Source organism: Histomonas meleagridis, assembly GCF_020186115.1.
Source record: "Histomonas meleagridis strain 2922-C6/04-10x chromosome Unknown contig_34, whole genome shotgun sequence".
Classification (NCBI taxonomy): Eukaryota; Parabasalia; order Tritrichomonadida; family Dientamoebidae; genus Histomonas; species Histomonas meleagridis.
The window spans coordinates 188,463-204,463 of NW_027150875.1; the positions used below are offsets into that span (position 1 = coordinate 188,463).

Consider the following 16,001-nt stretch of genomic DNA (forward strand, 5'->3'; position numbering starts at 1 on the left):
CAAACATATGTATCGACCATTAATCATTGCATATTTATCAGAAGCATGTTTTGTATGTCCAAGTCAAATTATCTCCATTCCAGATATTCCACAACTTCTCATCGAAAACTTAATGGAGACGGGCAATCCGATGATATCTTCTTTACTATCATATTCAGTTGAACATTTTTCACCTTTCATATTTCAAAAACATTTTTTTTCACATCTCACGACACCATTTTGTTCATTAACAGACAACAACGAAATTAATAACAATTCGATCACAGCCATTACATCCATCTTAATTACATGGCCAGGTTTATTACACATTGGCTTCAAAGAACAAATTTTTGATGATTTATTACAATGTATAACACATCGTTCAGATTCCATTGTCACAATACTTAAATCGTTATTAAAACTTAATAATATTAGCAACACAAATAATAATTCTAATGTTGATCAACATAAACAAAAGAACATCTTATTTAGTTATCATGGCTTATTATTACATTATTTAATTAAAATTGGATTAATACCCAAATTACATAAAACAGCTATAACTAATGAATCATCTTCTACATTATTAGGTCAATTATTACCATATATTTCTAATGAGAAATCATCAGTTGATTTATTACCGATGGTATTTCATGAGAATAAAATTATTGAACAAAATTGTAATTCATTAGCGTTTAAATTATCACAATATGTCGCACAACAACCACGAACACAACAAATTAATGTTGGTTCTAATCAACAAGTGATTACAGTTTGTGGTTGTTCTATCCAAAGTGATAATCATTTAGTATGGAATTGGATTATGTTATTAAAGTTATTATCAGTAATATTACCACATAATGAAACAGAAGCTACAACACAATCAGCGAAATTATTATACAACAAATTACTTGATTATTTTTCAGGCCCTTATTTACAATCTAAATCATTAAAATCGACTTCAACTAAATCCGATTGTTTAGTAGCGTTATGTAGTTTATTAATGAATGATTGGGGCATATCAATATTACAGAATCATAATAACTTCGTTAAAGCTTTATATAATGCTATGTCTGAAATATCAACAACAGATACACCAAATTGGTCATATTTTAGATGTGTAACTGAACTAATGAAAACTGATGAAGGGACAGTCTTTTTACAGAAGAATAAAATCGGGGAATTATTAAATCAAATCGAAGCACAATGTAATGATGTTGAACGTGTAAAAGAATTAATTTCTTATATTGATTTATCGACATATGTAGTTATTGGTGTACAAATGTATTTAAACTTCTTAAAATCAAAATCATTTGAAATCCAACAAGTTATCTTAAATTCACTTAATCATATGAAAGATATTATTCCAAACTTTCATAAAAATGTATTCCAAAAAATCATTTTAATACATTTTAAACATAATAAAGAAATTAAAGGCGACTTAAAATTATTAACAGATATTTTAATTACTAATAAAAAATGCTTAAAAATTACTGCAAAAGATTCGGAAATGCATCAAATATTACAAAAGAGATCACATCAAGTCTATTCATTATTGTTTAGTATAGAAGAAGGGTTTAAACATGGTAATGTTAATAATGAAATCCAATGGTGGATTGATACAGGAAATTATTCATATGTTAAAATATTTGATGATGAATTAGAAAAAGCATTTAAGACAGATGAATTAGTTAATATACCAATACATTTATTTGGGCAATTATGTAAAACTAATATTGGAAGAGAGAAGTTAATCCCTTATATTCCTTCATTAATCGAACAATTAGAACATAAATCGAAAACTGAGAAACGTTCCATTATATATTCACTTGGACAATTTGGTTCTAATATTGAAGCACTTGAATTAATGAAACCATTAAAAGTATTGGAGACATTAATGTCGATCATTAACACGACTAAATCATATGTAATTAAAGGCACAATCATTACAACGTTTTCATTAATGGCACAAAATAAATATCTTTCGGATATCATCGAGAAGAACAATTGGATATCATTTAAGTTTGGTAATGATTCAGTTATTATACCAAATGATATATCGATATTATATAACAAACATGATGAACTTAATCCAATATTAGAAGATATGAATGATGACATTAATGAATATGAAGAAATTACTTCATTAATTAGACAAGTATCAAGTCCAATATCACAAAAACAAGCAAAAAACGATTTATATTCAAAATATCAAAATGATCATAAGTTATTCGAACAAACTAAATTAGCAATTTATGCAAACGAAATGATGAGTAAGTTCACAATATCACCAGATAATAGATCCTTCTTAATTAGATTGTTCACAAGAGCAACTTTGTTGTCATTAAAAGATGGCGAAAATATAAAGAAAAATGTGAACGAAGAAAAGGCTGCAGAAATAAGAGCAAAGTTGTTCTTCTGCTTGAATAATAACGCAATCGATTTGCCATTGACAATGATAAATGTAATGAAGTGTAACGTGAACGAAATTAAAAATAAGAAGTTGTGCCCAAACTGTCCGGAAGTACTACTAAGTGAAGAAGAATTTCAGAATGTGACGGGATTAAATAAAAAGGAATTTTACGAATTGAAGCCAAAGAAAATGGATAAAATTCGTAGTAAAATTATGAGCGAAAATTAAATTAAAAAAATCGATTTTTTTTTAAATAAATTTTTAAAAAAAATTCAAATTTCTTCTTTAATGAATAATATTTCCTAAAATAGAAAGAAACAATCACTAGGGCAGGTAAATTTTCAAAAATATAAAATTTCACTTTCTCACGAGTTTATATGAAAATAAGAGATAAAATGTATATATATAACACTATTTTTGTTCATTAAAGATTTAAGTATAGTTTCATTTTTATTAGATTCAATCATATTTTATTCTAATTAAAATGAAAACTGAAAAGTAACTTACTACTCATGCATCAGAATTACCTATAGAAGAAAATTATACTATTTAGATATTGAAGAATATGAAAGAGATTTAACTAACGTTAATTAAAATAATGGTTGTACATTTAGGTATTCACAACGTTGGTTAGAATCTCCATCACAAAATAAAGTTGTTGGAATGCGACATCTCACATAATTGCATTAAAATAAAACAGCAGTTGTTCTCAGTATACTGTTTTTTCCCTTGTTTCGATGAAAATCTGGTCAAAATTGTTTGTTTATTTCAAATTAATTGATAGGTTGACTATGCTTCGTTCATCAGGATAAAGGTGTTCCCATGCCCATATAACTACCTGAGCCGAATATTTCTTTATTAGTTGCATTTATAAAATTATATAATTTTTCTACAATTCTCATAGGTTAATTCTTTTGATTAAAACATCATATTACATCTGATTTATTCAGATCATATGGACATTTCTTTCTATTATCATCAATATTTATTTCTAACATGTTTTTCTGTTCTTTTCAGAAAAACACCAAATCAAGTTACTCACCAATTATGATGTTTCAGGTGAATGTAAAATATTTCTTTACTTTACGTGATCGGTAAAAGGCCTAGCCCCAAAAAACTTATGAGAGCATCTATTTCAAGGCGTGATGTATACAAAAAAACTGCCGTAAAAGATGGATGGAGGGCGAGGTCAGCTTATAAGCTAATTATGATTGATGAAAAACTTGATATTTTTTCTCATTGCCTTCGAGTTGTTGATCTTTGTTGTGCTCCTGGTTCTTGGTCACAAGTTGCAGCAAAGCTGATTCCACCATCACCTGATAGACGCATTATTGCAATAGATCTCAGAGATATTCAACCAATAGATGGTGTAATTCAATTACATGGTGATATTACCTGCGAATCCACAGCAAAGAGAGTCATTGATCTTATGGATGGTAATTTAGCAGATCTTGTTATGGCAGATGGGGCACCTGATATAACTGGTCGAATTGAATATGATGAATATGTTCAACATGGTCTTGTGAGGGCATCACTCGCTATAGCTACGATGATGCTCAGAGAAGGTGGGTACTTCATTTCCAAAATATTCAGAACAAAATCATTATCTTCGGTATATGCACAACTCGGTTGTTTCTTTTCTGAAATAGTCCTTTGTAAATCGCGTGCATCAAGACTATCTTCTGTTGAAGCATTTGTTGTGTGCAAAGGGTTTAAACTTCCAGACCAATATATTCCAACATTGATCACAACAAGGCTTCCATCAGGACCAGTTCCGAACGTTCCTTTTGTTCCATGTGGAGACGTAAATGGATACGATTCAGAGAGAACATATTTACTAAGTGATGATGAGGAATGAAACTCATTCCAAAATGCGATATAATATTATGGCGTTGATCTTTATTAATAAAATCTGTTCATTTTATTATGTAATTACCGCAAATTTAAATCTGAAAATCAGTAATTACTGATTAGCCAAAAAACTACGAGCCGCATTTAGCATATCAAGGTATTCCTTGTCTGGTTTGGGAGACACACCATAGTGTGGACTTGTATTGGTAAGTTCATGTGGCATCTGAATTCCATAAAAAGTTTCAAGAATAAAATATACATCATTAACTTCTAGAGATGGATTTTTCTTTTTGCTTGCAAGTTCTAGTGATTTTTTAATGACACTTTGAATGAAATCAAGTGCAACATCTTTCAATAAGTTTTCTGCTTTTGGAACTACTTCAAAATCACTGTTGATTTTAGTTTGTATATTTTTAACAAAATCTGGTGTGAAAGTTTTAATCCTTGATAAAGAGTCTACATTTTTTCTGTTGTTCATTTTTTATCCTTACAATAGGGTGCCCTGTTTTGACTTCACAAATGTAAATCTTCAATTTCGAATTTTTTCATATACGAAATTATTTCACATATTATTTAAATAATTTAGCAAATATATATACTTATTCTTTCTATGTTTTTAAGTAATGTATCTTTTAGCTTTAAAACAGTTTTTTTACTTACATTTGTGTCATTTCGTTCCACATTTTCTCCATTTTGTTTAACCATTTATTTTCCACCAATTCTTTTGCAGTCAGTCTTTGTTCGGGATTTTTACACAATAACTTCTTTAAAATTTTCTTTAGTTTCTCTGGTACAACTCTTTCTTCCGTAAATATTAACTCGTGCTGCATCACGTTATTTACAACTCGAATATGAGGTGGTAGCGATGGATTTTCTTCGAACTTCTCTAAGTTAAATGGATATTTCCCGTACAATAAACAGTACACTGTGATTCCGAGTGACCACATATCCGTCGGCTTTGGGCGAAATGAATTCTGTGATATTTCAGGAGCCATGAAGACTGAGGTCCCAATCTTTTCGCTTAGAAGTTGGTTCGAATCATTTAACACAACACTTACTGAAAAATCACTTAATACAAAACCGTGATCAAAAAGCAAAATATTTTGTGGCTTGATATCATGATGAATAATGTTTTTGGAATGCATGTATGATAGTGCACTGCCAATTTGAAGTAAAAACTCAACACACATTCGAATCGTGATTTGTGGAAATGAATTATTGGAAAGAGAACCATATGGAGCAAGTGGCATAATGGCTGCTGTGGTTTTGTCTGTAGGTTTTTGGAGTGTAACACAGTTTAAATATTTAAGAATATGGGGATGATCTAATAATGCAGAAATTTCTACTTCTTTAGGAACAATTGACACATTGTGATTGTTGAAGACTTTGACAGCAACTGGTGTGTCGGTGTGAATATCAATTCCTGAATAGACAAAGGCTTCAGAACCTCGTCCAATGATATCATTGATGATATATCCTTTGATTTCAATTTGATCTTGAATCTGAATGGGCTTGTTGTCGCTGGTGCTGTGGAATTTTGAGTTGTTTGATAAGGTTGAAGCAAAAGCATCAGAATAACAATTAACAGGATTTTCTATGATTTTTAGAAAAGGATGACGGATCAAGCTGTCTTTGTCTGAGGTACCATTTATTATATCATTATCATTCGATTTTGATGAAGAATTCCCCAAAACTCAAAAATAGTATTAACCGTTTTGATTTGTATTAGATAAACTATTGAAAGCCTTACCAAGAAATTTGTTCAAGCCCTATTGCACACAAGTGGATGCAACATAATTTTCATTTGATCTCACAGCTTTTATTACAACTTGTAACAACAATAATGTGGGCAGAATGATTTAATTATCATTAAAAAAAAAATTCATACTATTTGATGTATATGCTGATAAAAAATTGTAAGCTTTTGCTTTATGATAGAAATAAATTAAATTTTTTCATTAGTACAGAAGTTTATAAAAATGAGAAATTTGGTATTTTAAAAACATTTCTAAATTTAGCACTTTTTGCATAAATATATTTTGAGAAGGTTTGTCTGACTTCAATCATGCAAGTTTTAGCACCAGAATTGTTTCACAGAGAATATTTAGAGTCAGGTAAACGTCTTGATCATCGCCAAATAACAGATGGTCGTGCTGTTACAATAACACATAAATGCTTGGATGATTTTCCTAGTTCTTCATTGGTATCTCTTGGAAAAACAATTGTTGTCACAGCAGTTTCTATAAAACCACAACCAATTTCACCATCACTGACAGTTAATGTTCAACGATCAGTTGTTTCAACAGTCAAAGGGAAATCATCATGTGATAAGACACTTACTGCAATGCTTTTAGCAATTGCTCCAAAGATTTTATCACCCGCAGATTTAGAAATTGCACGTCCAGATCCACATGATATTTATATGACTGCAGTTAAAGTATGGAGTTTTAATCTAGATATTCATCAGACAATCATTAGCGATGATGGTGCTGTTGAGGTAGCATTAATTCTTGGTTTCGAGGAAGCACTCTCATGCCTTGAGCTTCCAATTTATACATTAGATTCAGAATGTCAATTGGTTCAAACACCAGAAACAAGACAACTACCGCTTCTTCCAATCACTGGAATGAGGTTTGGCCTGTTGAATGATATGCTCTTTTTCGATCCAACAAATGATGAAGAAAAGATCATCGATGGATGCTGCACAATCATAATGTCCAAAGAGGACGAGCCAAAAATTCTAAAGCTTTCTACTACTGGTACATTCTGCCTTACAGAGGAGCTGATTGCGAATATGGTCAATGCTTGTTGCAAATAAACTGTTGAAAGATAATTATTTCATTAATGAGTTCACCTTATAGATATTTACGTTAATATCATTGAACTTTGGTGTTTTAATGTTAACTTTTTTCGTCAATATATCTATATCTAATTTCTGGTTTTGGAATATTAATTTCATTTTCTGAATAACAAAAGTTTGGAATTCCGAATATTCGGATATTAAAGTTCTTATTGATCTAATTTATATTGGAGTTTGGAATATTAATTGTTTCTTCTGTAAGCTTTTAATTTGGTATAGTAATATTATCTTCTATATTTTGAAAATTGGGTTTGGGTTTTGGGATATTAACTTCAAATACTTGTTTGAAATATTTAGGGAATAAAATATTGTTATTTACTTCATTAATATTAAATTTTGGGATTTTAATATATTGATCTTCTTGTATGAAACTGATTTTAGGGATTGGTAACTTGTTAATTTCTTCGCTTATTTCTGTTTTTGGTAATTGAACATTTTCCTCATATTTTTCGATGTTCAACTCTGTGATTATAATATCATTTTCTTCTGTTATTTTATTAAATTGTGGTATTATAACATCTTATAATATCTTAAAGTTGAGAATTTAAATGTTGACGTCTTGCATATTTAAGTTGGGATTAGGTTTATTATTAGTTTCTTCATTATCTCCTATTACTGTTCCTAAAGTTGGGAACTTGGTGCTTTTTGGAAGAAGAGGAAAAAACCATCTAGAAAACAACATTTTTATAATAATTTACTGTAATAAACATTCGAGTTAGCATGATATGTCAAGTGTAATCCATATTCATCCCAATGTGCAAGGAAGTCGACGAACACCCAAAGAAGGAAACAAAGAAGTAGAAGCCAGCCCCACCTCAGCCAGCTGAAACACCTAAACCACCTGAACCCGCCCAACCACAGAACCAACTAAAGAAGAACCTCCAACTTCTTCCTCCTCTTCTTCTTCATCTTCTCATTCATCTCCTCCAGCTCCAGAACCAGCCCCACTAAACCCTACTCCTGATACCTCAACAGGAAGCGATAGTGATTATTACACATCCTCTTATGGATCATACACCGATGACTACACTGATTCATACGGTGATTGCTCATAAAGCTAAAAAGTTTAAACTTGCAACGTCATTTCTTTAAAAATGAAAAAAAATCCGCGCTGCTGGAATCGAACCGGCGACCCTTTGATGACTACTTTTCTACAGTCAAATGCTCTACCACTGAGCTAAGAGCGGCGCTGTTAATAAAATTATTATAGTTTAATAATCAATCGTCTTCTTAAATTTGAATTTTAATTCTTAAAAACTCAAAATGTGTCATTAACATTCTCCAATAAATGAAAACATCATGATGAAAACATTGTTAGATTTAGTTGTAATTTCTTTTTATTTGCTGAATTCGGCTGATTTAACGATATCGATGAAACTTGGTGTGAGTGATGCACCACCAACGAGGAAACCATCAACATCTGGTTGTGCTGCAAGTTCATTGCAGTTGTCAGCCTTTACAGATCCTCCATAAAGAATTTGGATTTTTTCTGCAACTTCAGCATTAACCTTTGAAGCGATAAGGTCGCGGATAACCTTGCACATTTCTTGAGCATCCTTTGTTGATGCAACAACACCTGTTCCGATAGCCCAGATTGGTTCATAAGCGATAACAACCTGATCCCATTTGCCAGCTGGAACTGCCTTGATAAGGTTTTCTATTTGAGCAGCAACAAATTCTGATGCCTTACCTGCTTTACGTTCTTCAAGATGTTCGCCACAGCAATAGATTATCTTGAGACCTTCATTGATAGCAGCTGCAGCTTTTGCCCCTAACATCTCTTCATCTTCCTTAAAGATATCACGACGCTCTGAGTGACCAAGAATTGTCCAAGGAACACTAAATGACTTAAGCATTGGTGCTGTAACTTCACCTGTGAAAGCGCCATTTGGCTTTGAATAAATGTTTTCAGCTGAAACGCCCCAGTCCTTGCGAAGCTTGTCCTTAAGCAATGGAAGGAAAATTGCTGGTGAAGCAATAACAACTTCAACTGGTACTTTGATTTCAGCAGCATTAAGGATTTCGATGAGTTTTGTTGCTTCTTCGATTGTCTTTGGATTTGCCTTCCAGTTACCACCAACAAAGAATGTTCTTCCCATCCTTTAAAGTGCCACTTTCTCTGGTTGGCCAGGTGGTATATGCCGATAGGAATGTTTGAATTAAATTTAATCCGACTTTCCTCTTACTCATTTTTTTTTCAAACAGCAATGGTTTTGTGTTTCCATCTTTCAACTGAAGACAGAATAAAAAGGCTGTTGTGAATTAATTTTTAATTATTGAAAAAATCAAAAGTATGACATATTGATGATCATCACATTTATTTTATTCATTATCTGGTAATAATACAAAACAATCCCTAGTGATAAGTCATTGTTTTAAGTTGATTTCATCTTTTTAAAGATGAGTAATAGGGAGTTGTGCAAAAGTCACATAATAAAGCTTTATTGTTGTATTCTCGTTGTAATGGTTTTTTGAATGAATTTACGTTATTCATAAAAATTCGATAAATATTCACAATGTGAAACATCCGAGCCTTTTGAGTGATGGACCAGCGTTATATCAGACCAACAGCATTCAATTGCTTATAAAGTACACAATTCAAAGCAACATTCAGAGAAGTTTATTGAACAAACGCATTACCCTAAATGTCCAGCTCCAGCGAATATTCAAGCAATGATGAACTTAAACCTCTCGAGTCACCTGAAGAGAATGACGAAGATCCAAAAGTTGTTCACATACCAACAATTGGTGAACAATGCAAAAATTATTGGAAACAATTTATTGACCCATCTGTATGGCGTGGGGCTCCAATTTGCCTTGCCATTGGTGCTGGTTTCTGGGGTTTAAGTTTTATACCAAATTATGATGCATGTAAATTATCTCCGTCCATTTTTGCTCTGATATTTGGCGTTATCCTGGGTGCCATTCCGCCAGTTCAACGATTTTACAATCATCCTTATTTTAAAAATGGAGTTGCTTTTTCAAAACAAATGTTCATGCGCCTTTCCGTAATTCTCTATGGATTTAAGACCAAATTAAATGATATTGCTGAAGTTGGATGGGGTGGCGCCATATCAGCTATTCTCATGGTCTTTGTCACATTTTTTTTAGGCATTGGATTAGGCATATTATTGAAAATCAAGTTTACGCAAAGCTCAGTCATATCCACTGGTTATTCCATCTGTGGCATTGCTGCAGTTTTAAGCTCAGCCGGTATATTTGATTCATCATCAACTGAGATCTCACTTGCCAGTATCCTTGTTATCATCGGAGGCTTTTTGGACATCATCATTTATCCATCCATTTATTCCGCTCATCCATCATTTTTTACTGATCGCACATTTGGCCAAACCGCCGGGATTTCCATCAAAGAAATTGCGCACACGGTCAGTATAGGCTTATCCTGTTCGGATACAGTTAGCAAATATGCCATGATTGTTAAGATGTTCAAAGTATTATTATTGCCATTTCTCCTCATCTTAATTTCGATTGTTGGACCGATGATAAAACGAAAAATCCAACACGAGGAAAAAGAGGTCATTGATGACGCGCCAAATTCCTGTGTTCGATTTTTTGGCAAAGTATCGATTCCCGTTTTTGCGTTTATTTTCATACTGATGACAATTGTCAACACGTACGCAAATGTAACTGACGAAGCGCGAAAAATTATCGATCACATTGTGGTTATCGCTTTGAGCGCTTCGATGTTTTGCGTTGGATTAACAACGGACCTAAAGCAATTGGCAAAGGCAACGAACTGGCGGCCATTCGTTATGTTCATTATTATGTACGTTTGGGTGTTTTTGTTTGGATGGCTGTTGATTTACGTGTTTAAGAATGTATAAAATAAAGTGTTTATATAGAGTTAATAAAATTAAATTCAAATTTTATTTGATAAAATGTAATGATGAACACAACGAATGAATAAAAGAAGTGTTGAGACACATTGCAAATGATTATGCGATTCAATACACGGATCATTTAGATCGAACATTTGTTACGCTTACTCATGTTCTCGCTTGTGCACGAGAAATTTCATAGTATTGAAATTATTCTTACTCGAAAATGGTACATAATATTATTAAATGAATTATAAAATAATCACATATTTATTATTGACATTCATTATGACTCTTTTTGTTTCCTTTTCAAGATAACTCCCAAGGAAGAACACTTGATGTTACTGATTCAAGTAAGTTCACTCAGAATATAAAACAAGACTATCTGTGTTAATATTAAAGTTGCCATGGTTGAAATATTAAAAAAATTCGCTCTGAAACAATCATTATTTCTTTTATAATGATGATAGCATTATTTATGATAAAATCTTTTTTCATATTATCAAAAAGGAAATCAAATACAATTTATTGTAATTTATACCTTGTGTATTATATACCTTATGTCATTACATCGAAGAATATTCTTTCATTTTATGTTCAACAATATGATATATTATATATGCTGTTCCATCGATTGGTAAGCAATGTTTTTATCATTGTGCAAAATATCATTATATCAAATTGAATTTATTTATCAAATTCTAATAAAAAATATTTTCATTTTTCATTGCATTTGGTAAAGGATGCATTTACTTAATCATTTCTCATGAAGATAAAATTAATACATAATTAAAAAACAGTACAATTATGTGTTAGCAAAGCTATAAAATCATTTATTGATTTGGAATTGAATCGTATTCCACATTTACTTCCTTTTGCTTTCTGAACGCTCTGATACATATAAAAACGCCAGCAGCGATTATTGCAGCAACTACAATTCCAACAACGACACGGACTGCTACTATTCCACTTTTAGAGATAATTCCTGTACATTTTTGATCTTCTGTATATGACCAAGAATCGCAACTTCCAAAGAGCGGACCAAGTGCATCACCTATAACACACTCTTTTGTAGATGCACACCAACCACAACTTTGTGTTGTATTGGATGATACACATTTGATACACCAAGTATTTGACATAGATATGCAATAATCGGTATTAGACTCCAAACGTGGGAAAGGTTGTGGTGTGGGTGGAATAGGCGCACCACATTTTGCATTATTGTTGTAATAATAATCAGAATAATTGCAATTGCCATCTTGAATACATTTGTTGTTTGTAGCACACCAGCCACATCCACGGTCTTTGTAGTGAATGGTACATTCTTCACATGATGTATATTGATCACAATCAGTAAATATTGGAATTGGTTGTTTTGTTGGTGATGGCATTGGAACGGGAGTTGGACCCGGTTCTGCTTCACAATCTTGGTTTGGTCCATAATATAATTGACCTGATGGACATGTTTCGTTGCCTGAAACAGTAATGCATTTCTTTGAAGAACGACACCATCCGCATTGACGATCAGCATAATGAGAAACGCAAAGTGAACAACCATCAGATGTGTAAAGAAGGTCGCAATCAGAGGCAAAAGCAATTGCAACAAGGTGGAACAGCAGCATTCTTAATTTGGGTTCAATTACAACGGTTTTGCTCAACGATGCTTCTTATCGTTTATATAAACGGTCGATAAAACGATGTAAAAGACGATCAAATCTGTCTTAAACATCGGAGCCCACCGACTAAACTTTTCAAGAATTGGTTCTTTTTCTGGATACACTTGTTTGATAAAACTTGTCCTGAAGTTTACCACATATTTAACGCTGTAACAATCTTTATGAAACAATTTTAAACTAAAGACATTTTAATAGACAGCTGTTGAGTTAAACACTTTCATAAAATTTAATGATAACTAAAATAATATATAAATTATTCTATTTATATCATTCAAAAAAAAGCAATTGATTTAAGAACTAACAAGGTATTAATTTACATTTTGAATATATCTTTTTTATGTATTTGTAAACATAAAAACATATATTAAAAAAGAAATTAAAATATTAACAGTAATTTACGAAATGACAACAATTTAAACAATACAAAATGGATATCAAACAACAAATCAATTCTGGTTAAGAAGTTGGTTTGCGTACTCATAGAGAGCGTCAAGTCTTGAGTAGAGTGATTCATTTGTTGTGCTCTGTGTAGTTCTTTGGTTTGGAGGAGGAGCAAATTGTGTTGGTAAAGTTTGGGTTTGGAATTCGGTGTTTGTCTCTTTATCGAACACAAGGCCGTTTTCCAAATTCTGTATAATGTTTCTCATATTTTCGATTTCTTCATTTTGTGCATTTAATTTTTGTTGAAGTTCTTCGATTTCAGCACTTGCATTGTCTTTGGATAGTTTTACTTTTTCTTGAAGTGTAGAAATTTCAATTTGAATTGATTTTTCTTGCTTTAATAAAGAATCACGCTCAAGTTTTTTTGCTTCAAACGATTTCTTAAGTTTGTTTTCTTTTTGGTTTGATTTGCGAAGTCCAAATTCTTGAAGTTGGGCTAATTGATTTCGAAGATCATCTTCACGTTGGCGATCTTCAGCTTCGCGTTTTTGTTCCTCTTCGATCCCTTTCCATTGGGCCTGAAGAGCATTTAAAAGTTTTGTAGATTTGATCATTTTTGTGAAAATAGAAATTGTGGCTTCACGATCTTCAATTTCTTTTTCTTTTTGGGCCATCAACTTTTGCAGTTCTTGTAGTTTAAGTTCGAGTTTATTCAGGTTCTTTGGTTTTTTAGGAGATGGTATAGTTTTTAATTTTTTCTTTAATTGATCAATTTTTGATATAGGGAAAACTATATCAAAGTGTTGTTCAGTTCTGTGAGAATTTATGGTGTTGATAATGTTTTGAAATATTGTTAATGATATTTTCTCTTCAGATTGGAACTGTGATAAATACTTTTGAAGTAATGAAATATGTGTTTCTAATAATTTTTGTTGTTCTTGCAAAGCTTTTTCTTCTTTTTTATTTTCTTTTATTTTTAATTTGGTATTATTCACATCTTGCATTAAAGAAGATTGAACTTTAGTTAAATATTTTATTTCGTTTTGATGCCTTATTTCGGTGACACTAAGTTCGTTAGTAAGACTGAAAGCTTTCCTTCTCCATTTATCTAAAATTGTTGGCGGGACGTTGCTTACATCCATTAAATTATAAACGTACATATAAGCTTTTTTGAATAATTTATCAAGAAAGTGAACAGTTAGAAGAAGCATAGCTTGCAATAATGCCCTATATTTAATAGAATTACCATTACAATATATTTGTATGAACTTTGGTTTATCTGTAAAGATCCAAGCTCTTAATAACTTTTTGCATTTCATGAAATTTTTAAAATAAAAAAGATGTATTACACTAAAAAATTAGAAAACACTAAAATATTTTATTTCTATGCATTTCTGTTGGTTTCCTTCCTAATTTCTGTTGTTAAAAAACAAAAATACATCTTCCACTAAGATACTTGCATTGTTATCCAAAAGTTTTTGGATGATTTGTTTATTTCCATTCTGGAAAGCAATATGAAGAGGAGTTCGAAACAAGACAAAAGAATTCCAAAAGAGTCAATTTCGTTTGGATTTGCACCTTTTGAAAGAAGGAAATCAACACAATCAATTCTTTCATTTGACACAGCCCAATGAAGCGGTGTTGCAAATCATAAAATAAAATTCCATTTCTTGAAATTAAACTGTATCATCAATCGGATTTATTTTTGCTTTGTTTTGAACAAGAATTTCACATATTGATACTTCGCCTCTACTTGCTGCAAGATGAAGAGCTGTAAATAATAAAATATTGAAATATGGAATTAATAAATCAAATAGCAGAGTCTTCTATATTGACTTTTGCACCATTTTGAAGTAAAATTTGGACTGTCTCAAGATTGCCATATTGAGATGCATAGTGAAGAGAAGTACGCTAAAAAATAAATAAAGATTTAATAAATCAAATTGATTACAATTTGCTTGATTTTGAAGAAGATATCGTACACATTCAGTACACCCATTCCCAGATGCAACATGAAGTAATGATACATGTCGACATGGAACTGAATTTACTGACCATAAAAAAAAGAAATAAACTGAAAAATTATATCATTTACGGTAATTTTAGAAGGAACTAACTTTCTGAGTACTGCTAAATCCCCTCTTGTGCATGCAAGAAAGGCTTTTCTTAGTTCCTCAGACATAATTTTTCACATCAAATGTCATAATTATTACATCGACCGTTTATATAAGGCCGATGTAAGTTAACGTGCTTTGACCAAAATTTTGGTGATGGATGTTGACAATACAGCTCTTATATTTATTGTAGAATATTATGAAATGCTTGTAAATGAAAAAGATAAGTTACCAAATGCTTACGCAGAAGGGGCTCCATTATTTATGTATATCAAAAATCAACCATTGAAAGTTGTTCATCAACAATATCAAAATGTTATTCCAAATGGTGTTCGAACTATTACTAATTGTTCAGGTGAGGTAATTAATGGGAAATTATATGTTCATGTGCAAAGTACACTTGCACAACCATCAATTGCCAAAGTTGATGAGTGTTTTACATGCCAACTAAAAGATTCTTGTATTCTAATTCTTCATCACTCAATTCATGTTAACCCAATAATTGAACCACTTCCCAAACTTCCTCCACCTCCACCACCAAAGCCAGTAGTCAAACCAGAGCCCAAGCCTGCACCAAAACCAAGAGACCCACCAATTGAAGTAGATTCACCAGATAAATTTATTCAAAGATTCACAATATTTGTCAAAAATCTTCCATTTCAAGTTGCTCCAAAAGAGTTCTTAGCAGTCATAGAAAAGCATGGTCACGTTTCCCACTTTATGCAAGGAAAAGGAAAGTTGCTTGCACAAATGGAAGATCCGAAAATAATTGGAAAAATTACTCATCTTCCAGAGTTTGAATGGAACGGAAGGAAACCACGAATAATGCGAATGCCAGTGAACCTTATTTGGGATTAGATCATTTTGTTAAAATTTAAGTATTTT

The 16,001-nt window shown here is 31.7% G+C and overlaps 7 protein-coding genes across 7 annotated transcripts; 4 read left to right on the plus strand and 3 right to left on the minus strand.

The window, feature by feature from the left end:
* Positions 1 to 3,512: 3,512 nt before the first annotated feature.
* On the plus strand, positions 3,513 to 4,250 carry GO595_005438 (FtsJ-domain-containing protein; the record flags this gene model as incomplete). Its single annotated transcript, XM_067918681.1, has 1 exon — positions 3,513 to 4,250. The coding sequence occupies one exon, from the start codon at positions 3,513 to 3,515 to the stop codon at positions 4,248 to 4,250; it is 738 nt and encodes a 245-aa protein (XP_067774388.1).
* A 2,058-nt stretch (positions 4,251 to 6,308) lies between these two features.
* On the plus strand, positions 6,309 to 7,061 carry GO595_005439 (exosome complex component RRP45; the record flags this gene model as incomplete). The annotated part of the gene is made up of 1 exon (XM_067918682.1): positions 6,309 to 7,061. The coding sequence occupies one exon, from the start codon at positions 6,309 to 6,311 to the stop codon at positions 7,059 to 7,061; it is 753 nt and encodes a 250-aa protein (XP_067774389.1).
* A 1,379-nt stretch (positions 7,062 to 8,440) lies between these two features.
* Positions 8,441 to 9,202, minus strand: GO595_005440 (Triosephosphate isomerase, cytosolic; the record flags this gene model as incomplete). Its single annotated transcript, XM_067918683.1, has 1 exon — positions 8,441 to 9,202. One exon carries the CDS (start codon positions 9,200 to 9,202, stop codon positions 8,441 to 8,443), a length of 762 nt encoding a protein of 253 aa, XP_067774390.1.
* Positions 9,203 to 9,748: 546 nt separating this feature from the next.
* On the plus strand, positions 9,749 to 10,948 carry GO595_005441 (YeiH family protein; the record flags this gene model as incomplete). Its single annotated transcript, XM_067918684.1, has 1 exon — positions 9,749 to 10,948. One exon carries the CDS (start codon positions 9,749 to 9,751, stop codon positions 10,946 to 10,948), a length of 1,200 nt encoding a protein of 399 aa, XP_067774391.1.
* Positions 10,949 to 11,775: 827 nt separating this feature from the next.
* On the minus strand, positions 11,776 to 12,567 carry GO595_005442 (Plexin repeat family protein; the record flags this gene model as incomplete). Its single annotated transcript, XM_067918685.1, has 1 exon — positions 11,776 to 12,567. The coding sequence occupies one exon, from the start codon at positions 12,565 to 12,567 to the stop codon at positions 11,776 to 11,778; it is 792 nt and encodes a 263-aa protein (XP_067774392.1).
* Positions 12,568 to 13,067: 500 nt separating this feature from the next.
* GO595_005443 (uncharacterized protein) lies at positions 13,068 to 13,676 on the minus strand (the record flags this gene model as incomplete). Its single annotated transcript, XM_067918686.1, has 1 exon — positions 13,068 to 13,676. One exon carries the CDS (start codon positions 13,674 to 13,676, stop codon positions 13,068 to 13,070), a length of 609 nt encoding a protein of 202 aa, XP_067774393.1.
* Positions 13,677 to 15,272: 1,596 nt separating this feature from the next.
* Positions 15,273 to 15,974, plus strand: GO595_005444 (uncharacterized protein; the record flags this gene model as incomplete). The annotated part of the gene is made up of 1 exon (XM_067918688.1): positions 15,273 to 15,974. One exon carries the CDS (start codon positions 15,273 to 15,275, stop codon positions 15,972 to 15,974), a length of 702 nt encoding a protein of 233 aa, XP_067774394.1.
* Between the last annotated feature and the right edge of the window lie 27 nt (positions 15,975 to 16,001).